This window comes from Saccostrea cucullata, unplaced genomic scaffold (genome assembly GCF_032062105.1).
Source record: "Saccostrea cucullata isolate Sc308-1 unplaced genomic scaffold, CSIRO_AGI_Scuc_v1 ctg658, whole genome shotgun sequence".
Taxonomy (NCBI): domain Eukaryota; kingdom Metazoa; phylum Mollusca; class Bivalvia; order Ostreida; family Ostreidae; genus Saccostrea; species Saccostrea cuccullata.
The window spans coordinates 222,342-237,482 of record NW_026933693.1 but is presented as its reverse complement, the minus strand read 5'-3'; the positions used below and the strand labels follow the sequence as shown (position 1 = coordinate 237,482).

At 36.1% G+C, this 15,141-nt stretch overlaps 1 protein-coding gene across 1 annotated transcript; it reads right to left on the bottom strand.

Annotated features, from left to right (window-relative positions):
* Positions 1 to 10,802: 10,802 nt before the first annotated feature.
* Positions 10,803 to 14,110, bottom strand: LOC134238973 (uncharacterized). The gene is made up of 5 exons (XM_062721120.1): positions 13,973 to 14,110; positions 13,184 to 13,466; positions 12,155 to 12,660; positions 11,156 to 11,247; positions 10,803 to 11,042 (listed from the first exon to the last, which is right to left on the bottom strand). The coding sequence occupies exons 1-5, from the start codon at positions 14,012 to 14,014 to the stop codon at positions 10,850 to 10,852; spliced, it is 1,116 nt and encodes a 371-aa protein (XP_062577104.1). The 5' UTR covers positions 14,015 to 14,110; the 3' UTR covers positions 10,803 to 10,849.
* Between the last annotated feature and the right edge of the window lie 1,031 nt (positions 14,111 to 15,141).

The following is a 15,141-nucleotide window of genomic DNA, read 5'->3' as shown; positions in this document are numbered from 1 at the left end:
GACCGAGCAGGAAGGTCGATATGCTTTTCTGTGAAGTCAATAAATCTATCCATGGATGGACCTCATCAAAGGGCTAAATTGTTATATTATATTTTACAGAGATAAACAAAACAGAATATGAAGATAATGGGAACAAGCTTTAGGTTTTTCTCTTGTTTTTTAAACACTTTAAGACTATAGATCAAAATTAATATGGGTTGTTTTATTTTAATTGCTTTTCCTTTATATTGATAGTGTAATTTAGGGAATTTAAAAATTCAAAAGGCTACATTTCTTTTCTTATTTTTATACCCGCACTTTCTAAAGAAAGTTCGGGTATATTGTTGTTACTCATGTCCGTCGTCCGTCCGTCCGTCCGTCTGTCACACTTTTCTTCCCTGAACTCCTCCTACATTTTACACAGTAGCTTAATCATCTTTTGGGAGATGGTTGGTGGTGTCATGTAGATGTGCAGTAAGGTTTCGGAATTTTGATTTTGCCCAGGGGGGTCAAATGGGGGTCGAAAAATGAAGATTTTTATGCAAAAAGTCCCGTTTTCCCTGAACTCCTTCTACATTTTACTCAGCAGCCTAATCACCTTTTGGGGGATGATTGGTGGTGTCATGTAGATGTGCAATAAGGTTTCGGAATTTTGATTTTGCCCCGGGGGGTCAAATGGGGGTCGAAAAATGACGTTTTTTATGCAAAAAGTCCCGTCTTCCCTGAACTCCTTCTATATTTTACTCAGCAGTCTAATCACCTTTTGGGGGATGATTGGTGGTGTCATGTAGATGTGCAGTAAGGTTTTGGAACTTTAATTTTGCCCTGGGGGGTCAAATGGGGGTCGAAAAATGAAGTTTTTATGCAAAAAGCCCCATCTTCCCTGAACTCCTCTTACATTTTATTCAGCAGGCTAATCACCTTTTGGGAGATGGTTGGTGGTGTCATGTAGATGTGCAGTAAGGTTTTGGAATTTTGATTTTGCCCCGGGGGGTCAACTGGGGGTCGAAAAATGACGTTTTTTATGCAAAAAGCCCCGTCTTCCCTTAACTCATTCTACATTTTACACAGTAGCCTAATCATCTTTTGGGAGATGGTTGGTGGTGTCTGGTAGATGTGCAGTAAGGTTTCGGAATTTAGATTTTGCCCCGGGGGGTCAAATGAGGGTCGAAAAATGACGTTTTTATGCAAAAAGCCCCTTCTTCCCTGAACTTCTCTTACATTTTACTCAGCAGCCTAATCATCTTTTGGGAGATGGTTGGTGGGGTCATGTAGATGTGGAGTAAGGTTTCGGATTTTTGATTTTGCCCCGGGGGGTCAAATGGGGGTTGAAAAATGATGTTTTTTTATGCAAAAAGCCCCGTCTTCCCTGAACTCCTCTTACATTTTACTCAGCAGCCTAATCACCTTTTGGGAGATTGGTGGTGGTGTCATGTAGATGTGCAGTAAGGTTTCGGAATTTTGATTTTGCCCCGGGGGGTCAAATGGGGGTCAAAAAATGATGTTTTTTATGCAAAAAGCCCCGTCTTCCCTGTACTTCTCCTACATTTTACACAGTAGCCTAATCATCTTTTGGGAGATGGGTGGTGGTGTTATGTAGATGTGCAGTAAGGTTTCGTAATTTTGATTTTTTCCCCGGGGGTCAAATGGGGGTGGAAAAATGACGTTTTTTGTGCAAAAATCCTGTCTTTCCTGAAGTCCTCCTTAATGTTACTCAGAAGCCTAATCATCTTTTAGGAGAGTTAAATATTTTGAAAATTATGTAAAACATCATCAACGTCAAGGGGTAAAAAAGCATCGCATGCTGGGAAACACCTTGAATTCTTATGAGTAATTAATGTACATGTCAAATGTGAGAGTCATATCTCATCTCAATCAAAAGTTATAAGCAAATGCAACATTTTTGAAAAGTAGGTTAGACTTCAAGGTCAAGGTCACAGAGTAAAAGTCATGATTCATTTGGAAAGATCTTATCACAGGTAATAATATACATGCATTATAATATGAATGTCCTAACTTTTCTCTTTCAAAATGATGAATTTATACCCGGTAACAATTTAATTTTTTTGCAAGTAGGTCAAACTTCTAGGTCATATGTAAAAAAAAAAACAAAAACATGCCATTCTCACAGGTAAATACTAGTACATAAGTTTAATATGAATGCCTTGTCTCTTCTCATTCAGTAGATATGACCGTGATGACCAAGGTTAAATTTATTGAGACAGATGGACAGTCTGACATACAAATGTACATATTTCTATATGAATTGGGTAAAATTGGCCCAGTGGTTCTAGAGAAGTTAAAAATGTAAAATGTTTTCAGACAAACAGATGGACGACACGTCACGACAGACGTTATATGATAAGGAAACCAGAAAAGCTCAAATGAGTGTTTTGACAGGGTTACAATATGGTTGCAGTATTTGAAAAGCTGTTTTTTTCATGCAGAGATATGCATGACCAACATATTCATGTTTTATATTTTCTTTAGTAATTTGTTTGTTTGTTGTGAATACATCTCTCTCAGGAATTTTTCCCTCATATGGAGACAGCACCAAATAATAATGAAGACAAGATGTCTTTGTGAAACACTGATGTCCCTGTATGGAAGCCTATGGCGAAGGTTGAAGTTTCTCAAATATATGTCAAACTCAAAGGTCAAGGTCAAAGGGTTCAAATTGTTGATATCAGAAGAAAGTCTTGTCACAAGGAATGCACATGTGAAATAAGTAATCCCTAGTACTTCCTGTTGAAAAGTTAATTGCCAAGGTTAATTTTTTTTTTAAGTGGTTCAAACTCTAGGGTCAAGGTCAAACATATTTAAACCTGTTGACAGTTCACAATGAATACAGTACATGTTAAGCATGAAAGCCCTAGCACCTACTGATCAAAATTTAAGCCAAGTTTAAGGTTTGGTATTTTTCTTGTAAAAATGTGTATCCTAGGTCAAGCGATCAGAGGTAAAAATTAATGATACCCAAATAAAAGGTCTTAATTGTCACAAGAAATAAACCTATAAAATGTGGAAGCCATTTGTATAGCCCATCCCACTTAAAACTTATGGGCGAGGTTATAATTTCTGCAGACAAATAGAGACATAATATAAACACAAGAAACAAAATATGTATTATTAGTCAAATGGAAAAAAATATACTATTTCAGGGAGAGGGAGTGGGTAGGGAGATTGGACCCCCCCCCCCCCCCTGGAATTTGCTTTGTTATTTAAACAAGACTATATACTGAAGCAAATAAAAAATGACTTTGGACATCCTCCCCCTAACTTAGAAAACATTGACCCCACTATCATTGTTTTTATTTTGTTTATTTGTTTTCATTTTTTTTTTTCTCCTGCTTGTCAGGAAATTCTGGGCTGGAATTTTTTGACTGAGATGTGAACCCACCTCCCTACTCCCTAAAAAAAAATTCTGGATCCGCACCAGTATTGGCAGTAACTGAATGTCACATCGACAACGGGAGATAACTTCACAATATGAAATTCGTGTAGTGTGGCATGCGATGATCTTTGACCCTTTTTGAACTTTAACCTAATCGTTTGGGTTTATTTTACCCCCCACTATACTTAAACTTGTACTTACCGACCTCCATAGGTCTTGTCAACTTCATGAAATATATAATCCAATTATAACACAAAATGAATATTAATCCAATGCACACCAGACTGCAGCATGACACTGCTAATGCTATTCCATTCGGCAAACCTTCGTGCCGTCGATTCCGTCACTTTATCAGATGAAGTGGGAATCGGCCGAGGTGTGCCGAATGGAGTTTAATCTAAAAATATGATAATGGGTGACACAACGTGATGTGATGTGATGTAGAAATTTACATGTTAACATGTATAGTACAAGAGCAAATTTTAAATTAATTCATAACAAACGATGTTTTAACAAAACTGTTCCATCTAGCCTATTCCAAAAAGTATGTGCTGTGTGATTGTGATGTCGAGAAGGGGGGGGGGATTAGTAAATTTGAAAAGTTCCTCAGCAATTATGAGCAAAACATTTATCAAAATCTAATTACATCATTAATAGAATTCAAACTGGTATATAATGAATTAAGCATGTAAAATAAATATAAGAGGTTCAGAGTTATAGGTCATAGGGAGAATTTCATACTCAATTTGATGAATACACTGTACATGTAAATTATATAGAATTATTTTGACTTTTTCCTTGGAAAGCCGCCCAATATGTAGGAGCGTGTATTTAGAGGCAAACACCTTAGTGCGGGTATTACTGTCTCATGAAAGCATCTAGTTTGTATTGATTTTTGAAAAACATCTCCAATATGTTTTAATATAAAGTATATCCTTATTCAAGGTACTGTTAATTATGTCTTACCAATTACTGTATTGCAAAAGTTCAGAATTATAACAGGAGTTTAAGTTTACTTGGTCATGTTTTCAAGGATAAGCCAATCAGAGAGCTTGGAATAAATGAAGAAAATAATGTTTTTATATACCGTATATATAATGGGCCAATCTCTAAATCTGGTTTATTATTTATAAATATTCAGCAAATACAATTTATCATTGAGTCAAATGCTGTCTGACGTTTTTCATACCAATTGTTAGTCCATTATTTATTCACTGAATTGACGACGGATTTTCCGGTCAGCAGGGGATGCTCACTCCTCCATGGCACCTGATCCCACCTCTGATGCTTCGGAGGTCCGTGTTTGCTCTGCTCCTATTTTGTATTGTTTTATGGACTTCGATATTGAATACTGTTCGTTATCTCCATATCCTCTTTTAACCACCCAACATGTATCTTGCTGGTGGACAGTCGGGTCCCGAGGATACTTGTCGTTCGGTACCTATTCATTCATGAGTACAAAGAATAACGAAACGATACTGGCAGGCACGTCGCTCAGTATAAAAAGGTGTCACTTTGAGTCTATAAGGGACACAGACTCAAGGAGTTCATTTGGTGCCCCTCGGATAATCCTCAAGGATATTAAACATATCTCATACGCACAGTCTTCAGATGCCCAGTTTTCGTATAAAACCAATACATCATACAAAAAATTGAAAGAATGTAAGGTGTCTATTACAGAAATACTTGATAATTCCTTTTCCGATCCCATGACTTCTGTTTCCAAATGTTCTGTGAAAAACTGTAAAACCTGTGACATTTTGATAACTAACACTTCTTTCACCAGTAATCTTACTGGGCAGAGCTTGTACACCAAAACGTGGGAAAATCTGAACTGCAAATCTTCTAATGTTGTCTATGGAATAGAATGTAATCTGTGTGGACTTGTTTATGTTTATGATGAAACCAATGGATCACTTAATAAAAGAATATCAGGTCATCGATTTCAAATAAATCATGGTGGTCAGCAGCTTTTGTACAAACATTTTAATTTACCTGATCATTCTATTTTGTCTATGAAAGTTAGAATTCTCGAAAAGATTTATCACCACACTAATAGTCCATCGCTGAGTACACCTTTCCGTAGACAACGAGAAGAATTTTGGATTAGAAAACTAGGGACAGCCTTTTCATTTGGATGTAATGACAATGTTGATAGAGTTGGAAATCTTTCCAGTGCACAGTGTAATAATGTAAATGTGATGGGACTTTTTAACCATAGACAGAGACGTAAGCTTAGTCATGGGCATCGGTCGTACAATAAACCTGCTATACACGACTCATTACTACCTTATGTAAATCAACAATTAGGTCTACATCATATTCGCACCAAACTTTACTCTGTCCCTTTGAAACTTTTAAATAGTCTTCTTGAAAAGGCCAAGGAAAGTCCCATTTTTGATTCCTCGACACCAGAATATAGACTCGGATCTGTGATTATGGATGGCTTTTTAAACCTGCACGTTTTACGGAAGAGAAAGCAGCTAAAACAATCCGTCTTTTCCTTAAACTTCAACATGCCAGTAAAGGAATTGACGCGGTTAATATAAATAATATTCTTAATCACAAAAGGGTCCAGGCTTGTATTCCACCATATTTCAAGTTAAAGACTACACCTTGTATTTCCTACAAATACACATCGACCATTGCTTCTAAACTTTTCAATTACAAAAAAACTTTACATGGCCTGAATACAGAGCATCTGAAACATAATCCTCCATCGTGTTCATGTTCTTCTTCTTCAAGTATAGTCCTGCTGGACATGTTATTACTGGTGACATAAATATAGTTAATAATGAGGACCTTAGATCACTTATTTAAAAAGAACCTAATTATAGGGAACCCCGATCCTTCAACTGGCGTCAGATTTTTATTAATTTTATAGATTCTGTTGAAAATTACGCAAGACGATGGGCCAGATATGAAAAAGAAGACGTTGACACCTTGTCAGAATGGATTAAATGTATCAGATCCATGTCAAAGTCACGTATTAAAAGATTACGGGGCAATATGAAAACCATCTATCCTTCTGTGTTCAATAAACTAGAAGTGAAAAAAGAATTAGATAGATTACATGATCATTACGTACTGGTCCCTGCCGACAAAGCAGGTAACAACATTGTCTTCGTTTGTAAGGCTCATTATATAAATTGTATTCTAGAAGAACTTGGATTTAATTCTACAACTGGTAGTCCTACTTATGCTCATACTTCCCTTTCTAAGAAAGAAATTCTTCAAAATCATATGTCAGTTTTGAATATTTTTAGTATTCCACAGAGCCAAAATGAATTTGAACTACCTTATATATACTGGATTCCGAAACTTCATAAAAATCCTTACAAACAAAGATACATTGCGGGTTCCAGTAAATGTTCAACCAAGCCTCTTTCGTTACTCCTCACTAAGATATTGATAGTAGTGAAAGAAAAACTTCAAGAGTACTGTGCAACTATATATTCAAGGAGTGGTGTGAATCAGATGTGGATACTAAAAAATTCCAAAGAACTTTTGGACAATTTGAAATCACAAGATTATCAGATATATCGACGACGTATTGTCAATTATAACAATGGTATTTTCCATTCCTAGTCGATATGATATATCCCGGAGAGCTAGAGATAAAAGATACCACAGACTCTGACAAATCTGTTTCATACTTGGATATTTTACTTGAAAAAGACGTTTATGGTAACTTAACAACCAAGTTACTAGTATGTGATAAACGTGACGACTTTGACTTTCTATCGCCAACTTTCCTTACTTATGCAGCAATATACCTTCATCACATGTATACGGAGTATATATATCTCAGTTGATTCGATACGCAAGAGTGTGCTCTACGTGCGAACAATTTCTAAAGCGAGGTAAATTATTGACAAGCAAGTTGATGAAACAAGAATATCAGCAGTCTCGTTTAAAGTCATCATTTCGTAAGTTCTATGGTCGATACAATGACCTTGTCAGCAAATACAATTTATCATTGAGTCAAATGCTGACAGACGTTTTTCACACCAATTGTTAATCCATTATTTATACACTGAATTGAGACGGATTTTCCGTTACATCATGATCATGACAATGAGCACACGGCGGGTGTGACCGGTCAGCAGAGGATGTTCACTCCTCCATGACACCTGATCCCACTTCTGATGTTTCGGAGGTCCATGTTTGCTCTGCTCCTATTTTGTATTGTTTTATGGACTTCGTTATCTCCATATTCTCATTCAAATGTAATTATTTTCCAGAGACATGATGTTTGAAATCTTTAAGGATCCTATTCACATTTCAGTGTTATATTGAAAGTTAGCATGTACCAGTATTTTTTTTTTTTACTTTTTTATACACCAAGAGCAGATCTCTGTGTTAATGACAGATTCAAGCAACCATAAAATGTTCTCTGAAAAAAATATGACCTGGGAGCCTAGGAGTTTTCTTGTTTGAAAAGAAAATATTCATTCAGTGTCATCTAAAATACAGGTATATTAATTATGCTTACAGTTTACTTTTAACAAGAAAAAAAAAACGTTTTTGATAACGTCCTGGCTATACCTGTACTTTGCACCCCGATAAAGTTTTCCTTGCACAAAGAACGAACTACTTCATATTACGGCATAAAGAATATTTCCTCATTACTTTACAAAAGACAACATACAAATGCTTGATGAGTAAAGGCTAGTAATTCAATACTCAATTGTTCTGTGTAACAACTATTCATTCTTCGTCAAGCATAAATTGCACTGATTTAGAGTAGATTTTCATATAGTTTAAATGTTACAAAATCTTTCACGTCAGACCTATTACCTTTGCTATTCTGTGTGATAAGATACATAAGATATATTACCTCTAACTAAGAAAGGAATTAATTTTTGTAATAAGGCATTTAGTATGTTGTTACTAAACAGAGATGGGCACGGATTGCATTGAACGCTAAACAAACATGTACTCGTATGATTTCATGCATCAGTTTTGAAGTTCCTTTTCTTTACTACCCAAAGAAGAGTAAAAAGATAAATCAATATATTTCATATAACTTTTTAAGTTCTTGGGTGTTATTTTCAGCTAATCAGAGACCCGAATATGGTGTATGAAATACCGTATCTCTAATTTTAAACATTTATGACTACAATTTATATCATGTATGATGTATGTTAGAAAATTATATGGATATAATGAACAGTATTCAAGCTCAAGTCTTTTAAAAAATACAAATCAGGAGCAGAGGAAACACGGACCTTTAAATCATCATAGATGGGATCAGGTGTCATGGAGGAGTGAGTATCCCCTGCTGACCGGTCACACCCGCTGTGTGCTCCTTGTCATGATCGGGAGATAACTGATAAATTGGTCGTCAATTCACATACCTACCTACCTACCTAGTCCTTGTTATGCCAGCGGGCACATAGGGCAAGGGCTAGATTTCTCCACTGCTCTCTGTCTTGAGCATTTTCTCTCCAGTTTTCCCCATGTTAGTTTGTGGTCTGTCATTTCCTTTTCCAAAGTCCGTTACCAGGTGTCCTTTGGCCTACCAGGTTTCTTCTTCCCTTCTGGTGTCCAGCTAAGAGCTACTTTCGCGATGCTCTTGGCTGCTTGGTTTCTTAACACATGTCCTATACTTTGCCATTTCCATTCAATTTTGTCAATAAAGTTCTCAAATTGTCTCTGTTTGCTTTCTCGTGTAGGTTCCACATTGGTAATTTTATTTAGCCAGAAAATCCTCATTATCTATCTGAGGCATCCATTGTGGAAACTAGAAATTCTGCATATGCCCCCTTCTGTCATTCTCCAGCATTCGGCTCCATAGAGAACATGTAGGTGGATATCAAAATAATGGCGCAACATTTACAATGTAGTATGAAAACGCCAGTCAGCATGTACAGTATCACTATTATAAGTTCCTTAACGTGCAACGAGTTGTCACCAAAAGTAGAGAAATGATATCTAGCGGTAGTGCTTGATAAAGAGGTGTACACAGTACAAGTACCATGAGTACAGACCCAGAGAAAACGACCAGACTGTCAGAAACAAGACTTTGTCCTCACTGCATACCACGTTTTCGTTTTTACATCTCATAATGAATAATCTCAGAATTTACGTTTAATTCGAATAAAACTATACATTTGTTTAAGACTTCTTGAGTTAGTACATCTTACTACAATATCGTGTTTTTGCGTATTTCCCTGTGTTTCCCTGGTGTTCATTTTTAATGGTGCTCTTCTCTGTCTGGTTTTAATGAAAAAAATTCAGATCAATTTAGTCTAAACAATAATACATGTATTTTGTGGGTTTTTTTTTTGTTGGCTATGGTGATAAAATCTTAACAATAGGTACAGCTACCAAAATTAACGAGGCTGGGGGTGGCAGCCATTTTCAGACTATTTCGATCTCCTTTAAAAGAAGAGCTCCACATAAAGATATACAAAAATGATCAAAATTTAAAACTAAAATTTATGAATTTTTTCTTTGTCAAATGAATGTTGACAGCTTAAGATACCATATCTAAAAAAAATAAGTTAAATCTGGTGGTTAATTTGTGGTTAAATTGTTGATCCCCCAGCCTCCTTAAGACCTCTACTAATGTGACGTAGTTCAACTGTGGTATCAGGAAAACACATTTTTATCAAGTAAAGAAAAAAAATGAAACAATGAACGAAAGAAAGAAAGAATTTTGAATCAAGTAACATTTATTTTCACACCAAGTACCATTTGTAACAATTCAAGTCTTTAGAAACAATACATCCCATTTAGTATCAATATACTGTAAATAAATCGTTTTTGTATACAACTAATCTTAAATTTTAAGAGAAAGCTCTTTTAAAGGGTGTCAGTTTTACTCGGACAACTTAGTCGAGTCCTCATTCATAAATAATTTTTAAAATGATTTTTTTTTTTTGCATTGTGCCATGCAATAACTTTTTAATTCTATTTTAAGGTTGCGTGAATTTTGAAATATTTTAAAAAAAGATGAAAATTGTTGAAGGCTTGAAAATCGTGGAAGGAATGAAAAATCTCTGCATGTCTTTTATCAACATTTGTCAAATGTCTTTGGATTGTCTAACGCGGTTTGACTTTTTATTCTCTTGCAACGGAGTTGGAGGGAATATAGTAACATAATCGAGTGAGGGTGTGTGTACGTTTGAGTGTTACGTCCTGTACGAAACGGAAGTGATGTAATTTACGTTGGGATCGATGTCCAATGCTGCCTTTTTATCTATGTTATCTGCTGGAGGATGCTCCACATGCAGTGCGTTTGTGCATAAAGTTGAGCTTTTTAAAAAGTCAGTGAATATTAAAAATATGAAATATGAAAAATACTGCACTGTAAATCAAGAGAAATCTGGATTCTGTATCGTTCATAGTCTCCCCCCCCCCCCGTACACAATACACATTTTACAGTGCGCACACACTGAACTTAATTTGCAGTTAATATTTTTGCAAAGATTATTCCATGACTGCTCGTTTTCCATTAATTAGTTACTCTTATTTAGAGCTGATTTCTTTGTTGGAGTGGCTTTTCTGTACGGGGGGAGGGAGGCCCTCTGCTTTTACATACTCCAGGAGTTCTATGACAGATGACGTCTGCTTCTGAGAACTGAAGCGGTATTTGACCTCATTCCCCGATCGCCGCCTCTTGACCTTGTAGTGGTATCTCCCTTTTGGTGAAGATTTGTATCTAAAATGATGAATATTTATACCGTCATACATGTATCTAATGCAGAGCATCTTCGCTAGCCCAGGGTTTCTGATACGCTACTGTCTTTATGAGTTTAAGTCACTAGTACTCACATGATGGTGACTATCAGAAGCTCCCGTTTTTGGCTGTACCAAATGACGTAATCACCATCTCTCGCTTTGTTTTCTCTAATGATTCGTTTTATCTATTTAAAAAGAAAAGATGCACTGTATTTGTGAAACAAAAACGCTTATAGCGAGGGTTGAATTTTCTCAAATGCATGCACATGTCAAACTCCAAAGGCCAAAGTCAAAAGTGTTGGTCCCCTAAGGAAGGTAAGGTTACAAGGAAAAGACTTGTGAAATATGAAATCCCTAGTTCTAACTGTTAAAAAAATTTGGCCAATGTTACAGTTTTTAAAAATTGGGCCAAACTCTAAGGTCAATGTAAAAAAATTTTTATACCCAACTGAAAGGTCTTGCCAAAATGAATACATATGTTATGTATGAACGCCCTAGCTCTAACTGTTCAAAAGCTATGGATAAGATTAAAGTGTGGTACTTTTTTGTAAAGGTGGGTCAAACCCAAGGTCAAGGTCCAGAGGTCAAATTTTGATACACAAAGAAAGATCTTGTAACAAGGAATACACCTGTAAAATATGAAAGCCATAGCCCAATCAAAAGTTATGGGCAAAGTTAAAATTTTTGCGGACAGACAGACAGTCAGATGGACAGGACAAAAACTATATACCCCGTATAGTTCTGTTATCAGTTTTAAAAAAAAGAATTTCCCCAGCGCTTGCGCGGGATTTCAGCTAGTATTTAAAAAAAGGCTTCGTTTACGGCGGCATAAAACGGTGCTTTGAGCCTATATTATTGAAAAAATGACATTTTTTATTCTACATATACTAGAATATAAAGTTCATTTCTGGAAACTCCATAAATAGTTTTTTGGATGAGGTGTTAACAAAATAAGAGCAAATCTATAATTATATTTGCATAAAAACCCCCCCCCCTCCCGGTTCTGACGCCTACGAATATTGCAGTGAGATCAACATTTGGATATATATGATACATGTGTATAATGTATTTGATTTCAATAGGTTTCCCTACATTTCTTTCATCGACGTCTGGGTGACATCCGGGGTAGTCTCGGAGCCGCCGATCCATGTTTTTCACCGGGTACCAGCTATCAAATAATGCTGGATTTCCTCTGTATGGTATGGGATCAGATAGGATTACGTTCTCTGTCTTAGGTCCAAAATCAACATAACAATGCACCTCTTCGACCTCATCATATCCATCTTCGTCTTGTTTACCATCCTCATCCTTCCCAGAGGATGGAGTGTCAGCCTCATTCATAGTGGTGGCCAAAGGGAGGTCATGTCGCTTTTCTAGCGGTAAGTCGGAGGGCTTGACAAGAATTGAGTGGCCCTGCGGTTTCTGTGTTGGCAATACTGATAGTTGTGTAGGGGTGTTAAACTGTTGTTGTACTGGCTCGGAAAACTGGACATGATGAGAATGGCTGTGTTCTAGACTGTGTGAGGGGTGAAAAGTGCGATGCGTTGTGATAGGATCTGACGACTCTGTAGGGGATCTCTGTGTGGTTCCAGGGGACTCTGTTCAATGAAATACATGTATCATGATTATTATGTTTTTACATAAATGGCAACATGCGCTGATCTAAAGGGGATAAGGGGAGGGGGACCGAACCCCCCTCCCGAAATTTGCAAAGTACTTAAGTGAGTAAGAGTGACCTTGGATCTCCCCCAAGAAAACGCAGAACCTCTCCTGGGCGGATCTGTGTAAAGCTGGTTTGAAATGTCTTGGGTATGAAGTTTTATAAGTCGATTACCCCCCCCCCCCCCCATATAGATTTTTTTCAGGTTTGGCAGAGAAGTTTACGTTTTTTTTTTTTTTTTGCTTAATTGTCAAGAAATTTCCGGAATGGATTTTTTTTTACTGTTGTGGAACTCCCCCCCCCCCCCCCTGGAAAAAATTCTTGCATCCGCGCGGGTTTCCAATTATGTTATAAATTTGGAATTTACCGGGTGGCAGTAAATACAAAATGTACAACATGGCATTCCTCTATCTGTTTCATATCTTTTTCCTTAATATAAAGAAAAAAATGTCAGAACATACCAAACTCAATCAAATGTCCGTAACCATTTTCTCGAAGAACTTCAAGAAAGATGTGGAAGCCCTCCTCACCAACGTGTATCAGTTTCCGTATCAGCACATCCGCCATTGAATGATTTGTTCCTCTCTCTTGGATATCAATACCATCCTCTATAGACAAGACTTCATTACTGATTAAATCGTCCAGAATATGGTCTACAGAAAGGTTTTTTTTAATGTTCTTGACACTTCTTTGCAGTTTTGTGTAGTTAGCATCTCCGATGTGTCCTTTAAAACGACGGCTACCCTGTTCAGTGAAAAATTAGAGACTTTAGAAAGGGTTTTAAAAATAGGGGGGTGCTATTTTTGTCGCTCTGGACTTAAATATCAAATTTTACATAATTACAAGTATATAAAAGGAAAAAAACTAGTTTTTTACTCTTCACCGGAAGAATTAAATGACAGTCATATTTAGCATCGGGCCCCATTTACAGTTCCTAATGTTGTCCCTATGGAGCTATGGTTAGGACCTGACAACAATTTGGGTCCAACAGTTTTGATAAGAATAAAGAAGTCAGAAGAACTAAAACTTAAAAGCAACATTTTAAAAAAAATTAATCAACGGGGCCAAAGTGACGCGGGTAAGCAACATGGCCCTTGAGACTCTAATTAGAGTCTTATGGGTAAGGATTGAACCATATGCTGGAGGTTCCAGACAATACAGGTAACTGTTGGAAAAACCAGGAAGTTATTTTTTATTTATTTATAATGGTTGAACTTAAGATACGAAGTCTATATAAATAATTCACTTACATGTCTTCTTGACATACTGAAGTGTTTTTCTAAAATCCCCATGTATAGTATCACTTAGATAACCACTCTCAGCTTAATTCATGGATCCGAACAACACTTTTCCCAGATCCGAACAGAGAGACCCTCTTTCGTTTTGTCCGTCACGGTATCTGACGGTATCTGACCTGCTAACTATTGTCAGTGGTATCCGGTTTAAAGTTTAAATTTTAAGGTATTGATCTATTTTGGAACATTTTAAATTCCAAAACATAACTACCCGGCGAAGTCTTATCATTGAATTTCTTAAAGTATTCAAACGCACAGTGCACTTTCTTTTTTAAATTTAAGGATTTCCATCCCTAATGGGACCAAGTTTATACCCTTAAATGGCTGTCAAGTACATAACACTGATATTGAACTAAAGCATTTTAAAGTAGTAAAGGATTGCCCGCAAGAAAGTTCTAGAAATTTCACTAACTAAGCATTAATTAATTAACAAAGATTCTTTGAAGTCTATGGGAAAAAGCATTTTTTTGAAAATAAAAATTCAAATAGTAAGAATTTCATTAAATACTGTGGTGGAAAGATGCATTGAAACATTAGAAATAGAATGACAATTTAAAATAATTTATTGCCCGTATAAGTTTTAATTGATTTTTTTATTAATTAAAAATAAGGGGGAGATAACTCTTACCAAAATTCATGGTCATAAATTAGGACATATCCCATCCTTTATGAGAGTAGTAATACCTGGTAAATGGGATTTATGTCTAAATATACAGAGTATTCAACACCTATACATCTTTTATGTATTCAATTTCATTGAATCTGTTGCTATTAGGGATTGAATACCATAGATATGGCACGCCAAATTCACAAAAATGAGATAAACATAGTTTCACAGTCGATAAACAGTCGATAAACTAGGTTTATCGGTTGTAAACTATAGTTTACGGACTGTAAACTATAGTTAACAACATTAATCTACATTTTACATCCGTAAACCATAGTTAACGCGATAATCTATGTTTCACAACCGTAAACTATACTTAACACTGAAAACAATCATTTGCGATTGCAAAACATAGATTATCTGATAAATACAGTTTCACGATTTGTAAACTATAGTTTACAAACCGTTAACTATAGTTAACGATCTGATAAATATAGTTTCACGATTTGTGAAACTA

What these genes read in the sequence shown, in the direction of transcription:
- LOC134238973 (XM_062721120.1), bottom strand. Translation starts at nt 14,014, where the DNA reads ATGGGGATTTTAGAAAAACACTTCAGTATGTCAAGAAGACAT. An exon ending in CGGACATTTGATTGAGTTTG is followed by an intron (nt 12,661 to 13,183) that starts GTATGTTCTGAC and finishes TTCATTGAACAG; the next exon opens with AGTCCCCTGGAACCACACAG. An exon ending in CTTCTGATAGTCACCATCAT is followed by an intron (nt 11,043 to 11,155) that starts GTGAGTACTAGT and finishes TCATCATTTTAG; the next exon opens with ATACAAATCTTCACCAAAAG.